This window comes from Aulonocara stuartgranti, assembly GCF_965226115.1.
Source record: "Aulonocara stuartgranti genome assembly, chromosome: 23".
Classification (NCBI taxonomy): domain Eukaryota; kingdom Metazoa; phylum Chordata; class Actinopteri; order Cichliformes; family Cichlidae; genus Aulonocara; species Aulonocara stuartgranti.
Window position 1 is genome coordinate 10,289,061 of NC_138958.1, and position 16,330 is coordinate 10,305,390.

The window sequence follows — 16,330 nt, forward strand, 5'->3', positions numbered from 1 at the left end:
TGGTCCCTCCTGCTAGCCCTCAATGTCTACGTGTATTTAAAATTGAGAGGTGGGCAACGATGCCAGGGGTGGGGTGTACACCCTGATGGTACTTTGGACTCCGTGTATCGTTCCCACCCCCAAGATCCTATATGTATGTGTAATGAGAGTGTGAATAATGTGAATGTCTAAGTTGTGGGATAAAATTGAGGCAGAGGCAGCCAGAAGGGGACAGAGGGGGGGGTAGCCTCCTCTGCACCCTGGTGACATACCCCTACTCCAAGGCCCTGCATGTGTGGGTGGTTGTGGTGGAGCGGGAAGAGGGAGGCAGCTGGAGATGGGGAGGGAAGGAAGGGAGGGGCAAGTGACCCCTCCCTGGGGCCAGCTCCCCCGCTGACCCCAGTAGGCACCCCCATACTCCGCGACCCGCCAGGGAAAGGGGGCCCAGGCCCATCCAGACCGGGCCCAGTGCAGCAGCGCCGCCCGGCCCCACAGAGCCCGGGACAGTCCACCCAACCCCACCACAGAGAAAACTGCACCCACCCCACCATCCACTCATCTTCCAGACTACATAAGACAATAAACACCCAGGCTGAGATCTTCCTCCACCTCTCCTGTATCTCCCCCTCCTGCAGAGGGAGCTCCTGAGGAGAGGAAAGCTCCTGCAAGATGTGACCATCCCCCCCACCAGTTGAAGAGCCCCCCAGGTGGCTCGACGCACCGGCGGCACCCTGCTCCAGGGCTGGGCCCCCATGCACCCACCCGCCCACAACCCCGGCAACACACCAACCAGGACCCAAGCCCCCGAGGCCCGGTCCGGGTCCCAGCCCAGAGGGTCCCTCTTGTATTCCGTAGATCCGCAGATTGTTAAGTCTGGATCGCAGTTCCAAGTCATCCAATTTGGTCATCATCGCTTTTTGTTCTCTCATTAGTTCTGTCAGGATTTGATTGGCCTCGTGGCTCCACGTCTCTATTTCTTCCGTGCGCGTCAGCGCAGCTTCTAATTTCCCTTCTTGTTCTTTAAGTTCTGTAGTCATGCTCTTAAACTTCTGGTCGATGTCTTCTTTGAATTTAGACAGTTCGTGTCTCATTTGGCCAGTAATTTCTTCTTTGAACGTCGTGAAGTCTGATTTCAATTCATTTTGGAGTGATTGAATTTGTTTGCTAATACAATCCAGTCCGTTTTGAAATGCGGCCATATTAGCTTCAGGTCCTCGTTGTTCGGATGTTTTATGTCTTTACCTTGGGTGTCCGTAGTTTTTTTATTCTTTGCTTTTGTCGTCCCTCCGCTCATCTTCCAAAGTTGTTTTGTCTCACGCTTCAATTCGTGTTTTAGCGGAGTTTATCTACTTGGCTTACGGGAGCTCTGTACTTATGCGACCATACTGCTCTACCGCCACACCAGAAGTCGTAATTCATTATTATCATGATTTCATAAATACTGCTTGTTTTGGTGGCACAATGGTCAGCATGGTGGCCTCACACCAGAAAGCGTTTGGTTTTGATTCCACAAGCCAGTTCTGTTTGTTTGTCCATGGGCTCTCTCCGAATTCTCCAGCTTCTTCCTACAGTTGAAAGACAGCAGGTCAGGTTACCTGATTCTGACCTGTGATAGGAGTTAATCAGAGACAATGGTCATCTGTCGCTGTGTGTTAGCCCTGCAACAGACTGGAGACTCAGCAGTTGGGATAGGCTCCACCACCAACAGTGTTGAAGTGGAGAAGTGAAAGATGGGTTGATCGATTAGAAGTGGATGAGTGGGTATCAGTCCAGCAGAGTTAGCTGTGTTTGCTCTCGGCTGCCTCTACACTTTGATCCTTTAGTCTGAGTCTGAGAGCAGGCAGGTTTCAGCTGGATGTAAAGAATTTCAAACTAGAACAATAAACTGATATTGAGGAGCTCTTCACATCCAAGGGAATGCTGTCTGAGGTTTTTTTAGATATTTAAGGGGCAGCTTCCCTTTTCTTCTGCCACACCAACCTGACTCTGCAAAGGAATTTTTTTGCTTATTGTAAATCTACAAATATCAGCCTTAAACCAGCGTCTCATCTGGAATTTATTCTTGCTCACATTCACTGAATCATTCATTCCCCCTTACACATTCCTCGGTGTCTGCAGAAATAAACCCTGGTTGGGAATCTCTGGCGTGTGCTGCATTTTGTGGTGTGATGGTATCTCTGCTGGAGTTTTTCATGTTGCTGGTTCTGAGAACTGATGAAGAGCAGTGGTTTCATCCCCAGAGTTAAACTCTTTTCTGGATCCTCTCAGCCTGCAGATGTTTCCTCTTTGATCTGCCTCCTCTTCGTCAAATGAGGTGATGCTGCAGCAGTTAATGCATCTGTCACAGTACAGCTGAAATTTCACCTTGCCTCTCACCTCAGCCATCAGCTCACAGACCCAGAAACACTACAACTATCCACTCACCATCATCCCAAAGCCCGATGCCTTTTTTTAAAGAGCACCGTAATCACCAGGAGGCGTCACACATCATCAATAATTCAGACTGGATGAGAGTTTGACAGCATCAAAGAGGAAAACTCACAGGAAGTCAGATCAGTCTGAGCTGAGTGACAACAAAAAGCAGCTGAAAGCGTTACACAGCGAGGACAGAGGAAACTGGAGTGCAGTGTGGCAGCAACAGGAGACAAGCTTAAATCTTCACTGTGAGCTGCGGTCACAGAGTGATAATAGCAACATATAAATTAAATTATTTTACCAGAAAAACAGACAGCTGCAGGTCGAAGTCTGAAACCTTTTTAATGTTTCATTTTTTTACCTTCTGTCAGGTTCCTGAGCTGATCAGATTAAAAATGTATCTGACAGTCAGTCATGTTAGGAGATGGAGTTTTGACAGAGTGTTGACAGCAAGCTCGTTTAAATCAGCTCTTTGTCTCAAGCTGTGCTCCTTCACGAGCTCTCTAAGAGGTAGAACACTTTAGGACGGCATCTCTCACTGGTTTGTTTTGTTTTGTGGAAGCTCCTGGTTAGAGCGTGCAGGAGGCAGGTCACATGAACGTTTTATGCTCGATACGTAATCCCAGAGTTAAATAGTCTGTGAGCATGTGCGGTACATTTATCAAAGAGAGAGTTCACAGTGAGATATTTAAGTTCTTGGAACAATAAAGTTTATTTAAATTTGTAGCCACAAGAAAAATAAAGTTTCTGTGTTTCCTCCTGATGATTATCAGGATCCTCAGATCCTCTGACTCCCAGAGTGTGAGGGATGATGACACTTTCCTGAAATCTGATTGGTCAGAGGAGCTAGTTTTGTCTCTGACTTCTCAGTTCCTAATTATTCGGATCCTACCCTCTGTCTCAGTCGTGTTGTCACATCTTCAGGTTTATATAAGTTACATCTTTCTTTGTGTTTTCATTTGTGCTCATCCAATCAGATGCTGCAAAATCATTGTGTGTGTACGTGTGTGTGTGTCTGCTGAGACTTACCTACCTGGCTGCTAAATTTTCCCAGCATGCAACAGCCCTTTAATTCCAGGTAAAAATCAGCTGACCATTGACCTCCACCCAGCCTCAGACATCAGCAGGTGGCGGCTGACCATTGACCTCCACCCAGCCTCAGACATCAGCAGGTGGCGGCACATGGAGCACCTCCTCCTGCTCGAAGCTGCTGACCCAGATCTGATCTGTTACCTGTTCCTGATGAGCTGGAGCCAGTGACATCCATCTGGCTGTGGGCCCATGTGATTGGTGGGGCAGTGATTACCTAATGTAGAATGTAAACAGCGACAGCGTGATGTACTCTGCAGCCGATGTGATGGATGTGGACTCGGCGAGAGCCAGGGGGACTGATTGATCCGTTTGTCCCCTTCAATCAGGCGCTGGATTCGGGTCTGCTGAGCTTTTAGTGAAATGAGGCCTCAGAATGAGACAGGAAGTTTCCCTGCCTCGCCAATAAACCTTGGAATAGATCAGAGCTCAGCGCTGCAGAGTGTAAGGACCAATGACTGTAGAAAACACTGGAGTGGAGCTGAAGACTGTGGGTTAAATGGGCAGAGCCATGACAGTGTAAAAGGAGGGGCTGATCTCAGAGCTGCACACATCAGCTGATGCGTCAGCTGATTTCCTTCCATAATTCTAATTCAATTCAGTTTTATTTATACATCGCAAAATCACAACAACAGTTGCCTCAAGGCGCTTTATATTGTAAGGTAGACCCTATAGCACAAAATACTTAGGTTAGTAAGATCCCACACCTCCAGACTCACTAACAGCTTCTTCCCCTGGGCCATTCGGACTGTTAAGGGTTGGGGTTAGGGTTAGGGGCAGGGGTGCCCACAGTCTGAGTAACCCCGATCACTCAGGCCACTCACATGCGGACTACTCAGTCTTCTTTTTCTTTGCACTGATTCCGAGCACTTTGCTTTCCACTGTGTGCCTTTGCTCTTGATTGTATATATTTGTCCTGTTTGTTATGTATGCCTGCTGTCTACTATTTATATTTTATTCCTGCACAGATGGCATGGAGCACACATAATTTTGTTGTTATTACAATAAAAGCCTATTCTACTCTATTCTACTCTATTCTATACTTCCTGTTGGATAATCTCACTTTACATTTGTCTGGAGCTTCTGGGGCTTTGGTTTCTATAGATAATTTCCCTCTTCAAACAACTGCACAGGGAGAGAATGTTTCCATAACATAACTCACCTGTATAAACTTTATTAAGGGGTGTGGCCTCTTTGATTGACAGGTGGATGGTGACACAGGTGGCTGTAGCTGCTAGCTGTTTGCTGTCTTCACCTGAACTGGACCTCTGGCCTGTGTTTGTTCTGTTTGAGCCTTTTGGAGTATTTTTAATAACATCATGTGGCCAATAATATGGCTGCTGTAAGGTTACTGTAGTAACAGACCATCCAAGAAAGCTGAGTTCGAGTTCTGATTGAAATTCTAGGATTTCTATCTCTGATGGTGTGTTCACACAAAGCATAAAGCCAAGTTTCAGCTTGTGTTAGTTCTGCGAATACAGGAAAAGTTTTGGATCAACACCCAATGTGAGAGCTCAATGTGAGAGAACACCAGGAGATGTCGCAGTGGCACCATCTTTTATATACAGTCTGTGATAGCATAAAAACCTCAGCAGACATTACTGGTCTGCAGTCTCACAGCATCTGGTTCAAACCTGCTTACAGAAAAGAGGTCAAAGGTGAACACTGTGCTCTTAAATCCAGTCCAGCATTGTTTGTGAGGTGCACTTTCTCATTTTTCCACTCTAATCTTTTTAAAAATCTCTGGATGAGCTGGAAACCTCACAAACTGAAAACAGCCTGACTTTCTATAATCTATCAGTGCACATTAAGCGCTTAGAAAAGCACAAAACTGAACGCTGACAGAACTTTACTACCCAGGACTGTGACCTGTACTGCTGTATTTTCATTCTGTGGCATTTGTACTTTTACTGCAGCAAAGCTCTAAATACTCCTCGGTGTTACTGCATCAGCTCATCTCTGGCTTGAATGTTGCGCAGCAGTCAGTGTGATTCAGGGCCTCAGACCAGGACCAACAGGAACACACCTAACATCACCGAGGGGGCGTTCACTGACAGCCAGCAGGGCTTCTTACTGCAGTGTACTGATACAGAACAATTTCTCTCAAATCCATCTTTAACACTTTTGGCTCGATGCTACAGAGCTCCGAGCCAAGCGCCGCTCCTCCAACTAAAACCTGTGACGGTTCTTGCAGTGGCACTCGGATAAATGTATTAAATCAAGCTGTAAACAGTTTAAACCAATCCACCTTTCAGCTCACTGTAATTCAGAAGAATGAGTTCATCTCTTGGTCGACTCAGCATTTTGTGACATGATAAATCTGTCGTCATGGACGAGCCAGCAACATTAGCACAGAGAGAGAGAGAGAGCTCGTTAGACTGATTGGCTCCATTTCTTTCACCAGAAAGAACAGAAAAATCAACTCTGTCATCTACTCAGTCGCTCTATTTAACCGCCATTATTTACAGTCACCACTGTCTGAACAGTTCCTGAACTGATGTTCCTGAATGCCTCTCTGTGAGGAACCCTGTGGTTAAAGCTTGTTGATGGTTCTTGCAGAAGGTGAACTGTTTCATGAAGCTTCATTGGTGTCTCAGTTCGAGCTCAGGTTGCTGTGTAGAACATTCACCTGCTGACTTTTTGTTTAATCAGGTCTCAGATCAGAGGGAGAAGTGATGCTGAAGATAAACTTGTCTCCTGAAATATGACCCAAAGAGACTCACCATTTCCTGTTTTATTTTTGCTAGTTCTACTTCCTGTCTATGTTCTGGTTTCCCATCAGGTCATTACTCTCCCAGTACACTTGCCTGCTCGACTGTCTCAGATTTTTCTTGTCTTTGTCATGTTGTCGTGTGTGAAAGGGTCGAGTTAGAAGCCGTTTAGTTTGAATGACATGTGAAATGATTGTGAGTGATGGTGGAGCGTATGAGGCAGAAATAAAAGACTTACACAGGTCAAAAGCCCAGTCTCCTTCCCTCACATCAGTGCAGATCAGTCGGTCAAACTGAAGAAGGACCCTCTGAGCTGAAGGTGATGATCAAGATGCCTCATCTAACAGCTATGGCTAGTGGCTGCAGAAATCAATAAAATGAACTGGACCTGTTGTGCACTTTTATTGCTAATCGTTGTGGTCGGGTGCAGCAGAAGTTTGTCGACCGCATGTCATCTCTCTGAAGGTCGGACTGGGGCCGCCGGCCTCTGTTTTCCTCCCAGTGCTGATGTGTTTCTGTTGTTGAACCACAATGCATTCAGGCTCCTCAGGACAAAGAGACAGGCTGCTGCAGCTCTGAGCGTAGCTGATAAAACATGCTTTAACGGAGCACGAAGCCCGGGGGAAACAGCGGGCTTTGTTTTAATCTGCGCTGCTGCCTTGGTTCGATCCGGGTGGGGGGACAGGGATCAGAGCCAACTGTTGAAAGCCCACTGGAGTTTCCCAGAGAGACAGAGGTCAGAGGGATCAAACTGTTTTCATCCCATGGCTTCATTCAGACAAGCCTGAAACACACAAAACTCTGATGTTCAGTTAAACACAACGTGAGCCTGAGAACATGAAAGGAGACTGAGCTGATACCTGGGTATCTTTTATATCAGCCTCATGGCATCTCCAGCATGCTGCCCTGAGAAGAGTCATCACATCCACCAAAACCTTACGATCGACTCAAAGTGAGGCAAATGTCTGCAGATTACAGGTAGGCTCGTCTGTCAACCTGTGATTGTTCTTTCTGGATTCTGTCAGTAACTTACAGACCAAACCAGATGAACTGTACTCTATCAGGTGTGTGATGAGGCTGACAACAGCAGGAACAAGAAGCTGTGTGGCTGTGAACTGAACCTGCTGCTGCTTTCTGGACTAAGTGAATTCAGCAAAATCTAAGCAGATAATTCACAACCTGCATTGCTGATTTCCAACCACTAGACACTATAGAGCTAACCACCTTCAAATATAAACTGATAAACTGGTTTCTTATGTTATTTTGGAAATATATTAAGTTCTTGTGCTATTTTTTAGTTAGAATTTAGTTGTCTTTAGTCTAGTTTAGGTTTCATCCATGTCCCTGTGTTTGTGAGTCTTTTCCTGTCTTCTGTGTCAGTCTGTCATGTGTTTCTTGTCTGCGTGTTTCATGTTGTCAAGCTTGTGCGTCATGTCAACGTCTCTCCATGTTTCCTGTTTTACTTCGAGAGTCTGGTGTTTCCATGTTCAGTGTGTTTTGTTTTACTTCCCCTGTGGCGTCACGTTCATTCGTGTCAGCTGTGTCTCCCCAGGTGTTCCCACTTCCCTCATTACCCTCTTGTGTATTTAAGTCTCCTTCTGTTCTTTGACGGGTCGTCTATTTATGTCACAGAATCTTTTTGTTTAAGTAAGTAAGTAGAATTTATTTATATAGCACATTTTCACAGATAAAAATCACAAAGTGCTTCACAATAAGATCAGACATACAAGTTAAAATTAATTAAAAGCCCGTTTGTATAAAAATGTCTTCAGCTGCTTTTTAAAGGAGTCAGTGGAGTCTAGACAGCGTAAAGACAACGGCAGAGAGTTCCACAGCCTAGGTGCCAGTGCCTGAAAAGCCCGATCCCCACGTGTTTTAAATCTAGTACGTGGGACCACCAGTAGCCTCTGACCTGAAGACCTAAGTGCTCGGGATGAAGCATGAGGTTTCAACAGGTCAGAGATATACTGGGGAGCTTCACCGTGCAGAGCTCTAAAAGTTACAACTAAAATTTTAAAATGAACCCTAAAATTTACTGGCAACCAATGAAGAGAAGCCAAAACTGGAGTAATGTGTGACCTCTTGTTTGTACCAGGTAAAAGTCTTGCCGCTGCATTCTGTACAGACTGAAGGCGATCCAGAGCTGATTTGTTGAGACATGTAAAAAGACCGTTACAATAATCCAAACGAGAAGAGATAAAAGCATGAATAATCATCTCAAGTTCTGCCTTTGACACCAGTAGTCTGAGTTTAGAAATGTTTCTTAAATGATAAAAACAGTTCTGGACAAGTTGTTTAGATTGTTTCTCAAGAGACATTGAACTGTCAAATATAACACCTAGGTTTCTGAGACTCGACTGAAATGAAGGGTCTAAAAAACTGATATGCTGCCTAATTTCTGAGAGCATGTGATCAGGTGCAATAATCAAAGTTTCTGTTTTATCTGCATTTAACTGAAGGAAATTGTCATTTAACCATTGTTTGATTTCTGACAGACAATTATTTAAACAAGACAATTTATAAAACTCAGAAGCTTTGAAAGAACAGTACAACTGAATGTCATCAGCATAGAGATGAAATATTGTAACATCTGATAATTTGGCCTAGAGGGAGTATATACAGCAAAAAGAGAATAGGACCTAAAACAGATCCTTGAGGTACCCCAGAAGGCAGAACTGATGTTTCCCACAACACATGATTCATACAGACAGTAAAGGATCTCTCAGATAGATACGACATAAACCATTTTAAAACAACACCAGTAATCCCAAACAAGTCCTTCAGCCTATTTATCATGATGCTGTGATCAACAGTATCAAAAGCAGAGCTGAGATCCAACATAACCAGAACAGTGTACTCTCCAGTGTCTGCTGCCATCAGAATGTCACTAGACACTTTAAGCAAAGCAGTTTCAGTGGAGTGCAATTTGCGGAAACCAGACTGGAAAATGTCCAGATATTGGCCTGTAACTGCTTGGAAGAGATGGGTCCAAATTTGGTTTCTTTAATATTGGTTCAACAATAGCTTGTTTAAAATAGCTGGGAACTGAGCCAGTATAAAGAGAAGTATTAATTATTTCCAGAATACAGGGGCCAATAGAGTCAAACACACTAATGAAAAATGATGGAGGAAGTACATCAAGGTGGCTTGAAGTCAGTTTCATTCAACCAAGCAGAGCACTGATGTCCTGTAAGGTAACAGGAGTAAAAGAGGACCAGATATCAGAGGTAAGCAACGTGTCAGTGTGATACTGAGAGGATGATGGAGAAATATTAGACCTGACAGCAGCAACCTTATTAACAAGATAGTTTAAAAAGTCATTACAATCACATTTAGTATAGACTGGTACACGAGGAATGTCAGGAGAGACAATGTTTTTAATTGTATCAAACAATACTCTGGGATTTTTCTTTTTTGAAGCTATTAGATTAGCAAAATATTCCGTTCTGGCATTTTTTATCATGTCGTTAAGTGAGAAAATTGATTCCTTGAGATGTACCTTATGGACCTCAAGCTTGGAAGCCTTCCATAAACATTCTAATCTGCGACAATATCTCCTAAAATTTCAAATATTTTCATTTATCCAAGGACAGAAATTTGAAGAATGGACAACATTTAGTTTCAGAGGTGCCACCGTATCTAAAATAGATTTACATTGATTGTTAAAAGACAAAATAAGTGAATCGATATCATTTTGAGCCATTCAAGGGACAAACATGGCAGAGAACCTTCTAGCAGCATCCTGGTTTATAATCCGCCTTTGGATCATCAATTTAGGAGGTGAAGGATCCACGTAAAATGACAAATTAAAGAATATACAACTATGGTCACTCACATGGACATCTTCCACACATACATCATGTATATTTAAACCCAGGGAGAAAACACGATCAAGAGTGTGGCCCTTTGTATGTGTGGGGCCGGAAACATGCTGCTTAAAGTTAAAAGACTCAGTGATAGTGATGAGCTCATCAGCAGTGTTACAGGAAGTGTCATCAATATGAAGGTTTAAGTCTCCCAATATTACAACCTTCTCCAGTTTAATGATCAATGTCAGAAGGTCGTTAAATTCAGTTAGAAAGGCCCCAGCAGGTCCAGGAGGTCAATAGATTAAAATACAGTAAAAGGTTTTCAGAGAACCCACCTTCATCATCTGTGACTCAAATGAAGAAAAGAAGCCCGAGGTCATCAGTTTGCATATGAGTCTGTCCTGGTAAACAGCAGCAAGTCCTCCACCACGTCCTAAAAGACGCGGAGTTCCAATGAGAGAACAGCCAGACGGGCAGATTTCATTTAAGTGGACAGCAAAATAATCCTTATTTTGCTGCCACGTCTCAGTCAGACACATAAAATCTAGAGACTCTTTAATAAAAAAAAATCATTTAGAATAAATGATTTGTTCATTATAGAGCGAACGTTGGACCTGGACGCCGGCCCTCGTTCCTCTTTTTCGTCTCTTGAGGGTAGAAATGCCGCGGGTTGTTCACAGTAGCACGCAATCAGGTGAGGAACACACCAGAGGAGGAGGAAACGTTTTTCTGTAGCTGTCCCAGCTGTCACAGTAGCTCTCCATTGTGTCTTTAATGTTTAACAGTGTATCCCGATCATAAATTAAAGCAGCAGAAGCAAAGTCAGAATACAAAAGAGCAAAAATTATATTGCAAACAACAAGTGACGACAGTGAAAAACTACACTGTCGCCTCCAATGAGCTGTAGCAGTGGCGGCAAAGCCAAACACAGGCGCCAATGCTGCTCCACGTCTAAGTACTGATGTGTCAACACTGATATAATACAGTATAAACCTATAACCTAAACTGTATAAACAGTTTATACTCACGTCAGATTTAGTTTTCTTTACGTTCATGTTTCACATGTTCCTGTTCAATTTCATATTCTTGTTTCATGTTCTAAATGTCATAGTCGTTTAGCTGCTCCCAGTGTAGGTTTAGTTTAGTTTTTACCTCGTTTTTCCTTAGCGGCGTGTCCCATTGTGACACTCTACTGATTTGTGTTGTTCTTTTGAGTCTACCACATCATTTTTACCCTGGTTTAAACTGTGTGATTATGGGTTAGGTGTAAGCACAATATAAAGTACTTGAAAATGTATTTCTGACATGTGTAAAAACATGTCTTTTATCCCCCAAAGCTAAAACTCTGCTTTGGCTGGCTGGAAAAAAGGCTGTCCTGAGCTTCATCACTCCTCTGGCCAGCTCTCGATGTTGCAGTGGGTCAATTCAGAATGCTAGAAAGATTTTTTTCCCCCATCCTCTCTGAAAGGACCAAGTTCAGGCTGGGTGTTCCTCATCAAAGTTTAATTTCTATGCTGATGATGCTCCTCTTTCTGCTGCACATGACAATCAATAACGCCTTCCTCGGTGAAACGCAGAATGATCTGAGACTCTCTCAGCAGCTCCTCTGTAAAGCGACCCGTCCTGCTTCCTGCTTTGTCGCTGTGGTGGATGCTTCTTGTTGAATCTGTTATGTTTAGCTTCAGTCAGATGTGGGTTTCTAATGTTTGGCTGTAAATGAACTCAGTTTGTGTTTCAGCTGTGAATCTTTCATCTCTGCTGTCTTTTTATTTCCTCGTTTTCATCTTTTATTCAGTGTGTGCTTTGATCTCATTTCTGTGTTTTATTGATTGACTTTGTTCAGACTCGGAGCAGCTGCATATCTCCATCACCTAAAACGTCACAGTTTTTCTTCCGCATTGCTGTTAACGCTCAGTTGAATAATGAAACATTCACATTGGTCTTAGCGACTCTTCGGTGAGCTTTAGCTTTCGAAACAGAAACTCCTCAGAGTTTGATGGTGTGTTTAAGGTCTCATCTGTGTTTCCTGTCAGGAGATGATCTCAGGTTTCACTCTGTAAATCAGAGAGGGTAGGTTTGTTCTTCTCGCAGTTCTCCTGTAGGATGACAAGTTATCATCCAAGCGGCTGGTCAGAAATGCCGGGATGGCCTCATTTAAGTCTGCAGGGAGCCGACAGCCTGACGGCTCCAAAATAACAAACAGACCTCAGAGTTAACACTTCAGCTTCACCAGCACCTGCACTGCCTGGAGAAAGGTGGAGAAGCTGCAGAGAGCTGCAGCTCCGTGCTGAAAAATACCACTTGTATCCAGGTGAGTCAGAAACACTGAGAATATGTCCACACTAAACGTTTTCGTTTGAAAACGTATCGTTTTCTCTCAGTTTTGACCTTCAGTCCACCCTGAGATGGAGTTTTTGGTCATGGAAAACGGAGGTGTTTGAAAACGCTCTCCAAAGCGGATACATTTGGTTTTTGCGTCACAGTGTGGACTGTGAACCTGGAGCTTTTCGAAAACAATGATGCATTTTAGTCATATGATGCAGTCATGTGACCAACTAAACTAAGATAGTGGAGAGCATTATACAGCAGTTGTTTTGTTTGGTCTCAATTTTGACAGTCCTATTGTCAGTCCATTTAAAAAACGTGGTTCTTTTCCTCGACATTTTGCCGCGACGTTTCTAAGAGGCAGAAAGTAAATAAACCGCAGACAGAAATGAGGCAGGCCGAATTGTCTTACGTTTCACGCATGCACAATACAGCAATGTAAGTGTTTTCTGTCGTTTCAGTGTGGATGAACAACTGTTCGGAAACAAAAAAAACCTGAAAACTATAGTGCGGACGCGGAGTGTTTTTAGACAAAAACGTTGTTTTGAATTTTATCTGGATTAGTGTAGACGTAGTCTGAAACACACTCGGCCAGTGTTAAGGTGTTTGAATACATTTATTTAGCACCTGGAGCTCAGCGTCAGGATCTCATTGGTGGTTGATGTCTCATGAGTTTTTCATGGTGCACCTGCAGGCTCAGCAGAAGATCAAAACTCGGGTCCAGGTTTATCCCAGATACGTTTGATCCCAGGCGAATGTCGTGGACAAATGTCTGAGTTAGAGGCGATGACGTTTATATTTAGTGTTTTTATTAAGTGTTCTTTCTCATATTGTGGTTTCTGTACTGAGATCACAAAATGTTCATGAAAGGAAGAACATCTGACATCCTGACAACCTCTGAAATGAAGAAGCGAGCAGCATTCTGCTCAGAGTGATCTAAGTTTAAATCACAGCCTGTTTGTGCGCACACTGCAGATCAGTGTGTGTGTGTTTCATTGTTCCTCCATCACACACATCCAGTGGTCCAGTGGTTAAATCTGTGCAGCTGCGATTAACATCACACAGACTCACAAACACGAAAAACACTACACAGTGTGTTTCACACACACACACACACACACACACACACACACACACACACACACACACACACACACACACACAGAAACGTTTCCAGATGCAGTTGAGAGGATTGACAATTTGATCCCATCGGGAACGGGAAATGACCCTTTGTTCCGAGGATTACGAGTTCATGTTTTAAAAATTCAAGCGTCACGGCCCTTTTGCTTCCATCTGTGATTTCCTGCATTTCCCATGATGCCCTAGGACAGGTAGACCCTGTAGGGCTGCTTTTATTCTGGGAGTGAAACGAGTAAAATCAGCTGCTTTTTTGTTTCTCCTCAGGAAACGTTTCATGCTGCAGTCCGCACAAAACTTTCTGGAGCTCAGGAACTTGCATATTCACTGGGCTCTTCATCATCATCATCATCATCATCATCATCATCATCATCTTCCTGAGCAAACTGCTTTTGTCTCCTTCTCCTCTTCATCCTCCTCTTGATTTCAGGTGTCTCAACTCAGATTTAACCCAATTATTCTGCTGTGATCTCATGGCTCTGAAGCGAGGATCGTCTCTGATCTGTGACGTCGTGTGACTGTGTGCGTGGCCACAGTCCTCAAACTTAAACATTCTTAAAATGAACTCTTCGTGGTCCTTTGAAACTGCTGAGAGTAAAAACAGGAAATGACATCACAGTGTACCCAGAAACCTTATCTGTTCAAAACCAAACATTGTCCTGACTTCAGGTGACCTCAGGTGACCTCATGCTGCTGCGTATTTGGAGGTGAACTGCAGTAAAGCGAGGTGTCGACCTGACGGCCAATCCAACGTTTCTGTTCTCGCAGGTCTGACACTTCAAATCCTTAAAGCTCCGCCTGTCAGTGCATCGTCACAGTGACGGACAGAGGACGTGTCCTGCATCACCGTAGCAACAGAGAGTGCAGCATCTCTTTGATCTGCCTCCAGCTGTCTGATGGTTTCAAGCATCAGCGGCTGCAGGTGATAAACTGATCACCTGCAGCCGCACCTGAGCTGAGACATCAGCAGCTTTGAGGTGAGTGCCTGGCTCAAAGGTCACGGCAGGACTGATTATCATACCTGAACACACCTGCAGGGAGGTCTTCATGTTACAGTGTGAACACCCGGCAATGTGGTGTAAACAACAAAAACAAACGCACACGCTGAAGTAACACTCGGGTCTTGTGGAAACATGTGAAGTGGCCACAGAGGAATCAAAAGGTGGAGCTGGAAATGAGCAGCACAGGTGCCCTCCTCCGTTAGTTTGCTTCAACCCACAGGAAGCTGTTTTAAATGAATGTATGTTCTGCTGTATGTTTTGTGTGTCATGTATAAACTTTTGTGAGGACTTCGTAGGAATCGGTTCACAGTTTTCATGTCACTAACAATCTGTTCACACTTCAGAAATAAAAGCATATCAGATTTTTTTTTCCAAGACCAACTGAACATGTAAACCAGAGTCTGTTCTCTGATGTTCTCCTCTGATGGTTTGAAACAGGAAGCTGTTTCTTGGTGGTTTTGTGTGGGTTTGTGGAGCGTTGCTCTTTAGTAACAGATTTAACTTCCAGACACGAACAGGACTGACTGATCCTGATTGATATTCTCCTTTCTAAAACTGTTCTCCTCCAGAACCAGTTCCACCTGCAGATGGTGACGGGTGTTCCAGAGTCCGGTCTGTCTGATTTGCTGCTGACTGTTCTGCAGCGGTCCGGTTGGCGGGAGGGGACCGCCGTGCTGTGTCGGGGCTGGGAGGAGGCTCGGGGTCTTCTGCAGCTCCTAGACCATCACAGCAGTGCATCGTGGGAGGGCGGCAGGAGGGTCACCTGGCACCTGCGAGCCCTGCTGAACCTGACGCAGTTGGCTCACGATGACACGCAGATCCACGACTTCCTGTCTCGACACTTCCGGCAGAACCAAGCCTCACCAGCCTCAGTGCTGCTGTTCGGGGCCGACCCGCAGTGCGCAGCGGCTGTGCTGCGCAGCGCCCAGGACCTGGGCCTGACGTTACCCATGGTACACTGGGTGCTGGGTCAGCCGCTCAGCCCCGACGTGCTGCACACCATCGGGCTGCCGCTTGGCCTACTGGCCTACGGTGAGGTGGAACGGAAACCGCTTGACTACTACGTTAGAGACGCCCTGCAGCTCATCACCAGGGCTGTTGCTGCGGCGACTGCGGTGAGGCCAGACCTGGCTCTGATCCAGAACACGATGAACTGCTACGACAAACCCAACAAGCACGAGCTGCTGACCTCAGGACAGTACCTGTCCAGGTAAGAGGACACTTTAGTCTCTCAGTTTAGATATCATCACAGAATTGGTTTCACCTTTCTCGATTTGATGTTTTCATAGCTATTTAAGCAAGGACAAAAAACATCACAACCCAAAGAAAAGATTTTACTCTCCCAGTGTTCTTAGAGCTGTGGATTCACAGGGAGGACCAGGTGGACTTCATCTTAGAGCACACCTGAAGCTGAAGACTTACAGTAAGGTAGTCACATGGAGCAGGCCTGATCATTTAGAGCTTTGACTCTTCATACTTAATACAGTTTTATGTAAATCTGTTTCAAAAAAAGCACAGAAGAAATCATTTTTCATCAGTCTGTGCCTCAGTCTGCCATGCTGATGGTTTAGAAGTTTCCCTTACGGAGACAAAATAATTTTATTTAATTATCAAGTTAATTAAAAAACATTGAGTAACACTTTATAATACGACCCAAGCCCTGAAAAGCAAAGTGTGCTTAAGATGCAAGATGGGGAAATATTGTTTTTCTCCAAAATAACCAAGAAATTATGCAGTACTTAAAATTAACTACAGTATAGTTTGTCTCTACTGTACTGTAAAATGCAATTGCATTGAAGTTCCATCAATTGCATTGAAATGCATTCAAATTCCATTAATTACAGAGGAATTACAATCTTATTAA

At 44.3% G+C, this 16,330-nt stretch overlaps 1 protein-coding gene across 1 annotated transcript in view; it reads left to right on the plus strand.

Moving 5' to 3' along the window:
* grin3bb (glutamate receptor, ionotropic, N-methyl-D-aspartate 3Bb) overlaps positions 1–16,330 on the plus strand; it is a 64,421-nt gene that overhangs the window by 24,478 nt on the left and 23,613 nt on the right. Inside the window, exon 2 of the mRNA XM_082523538.1 lies at positions 15,036–15,676. Within this exon, the coding sequence (XP_082379664.1) occupies positions 15,036–15,676 (641 nt within the window). The remainder of the gene's footprint in view (positions 1–15,035; positions 15,677–16,330) is intronic.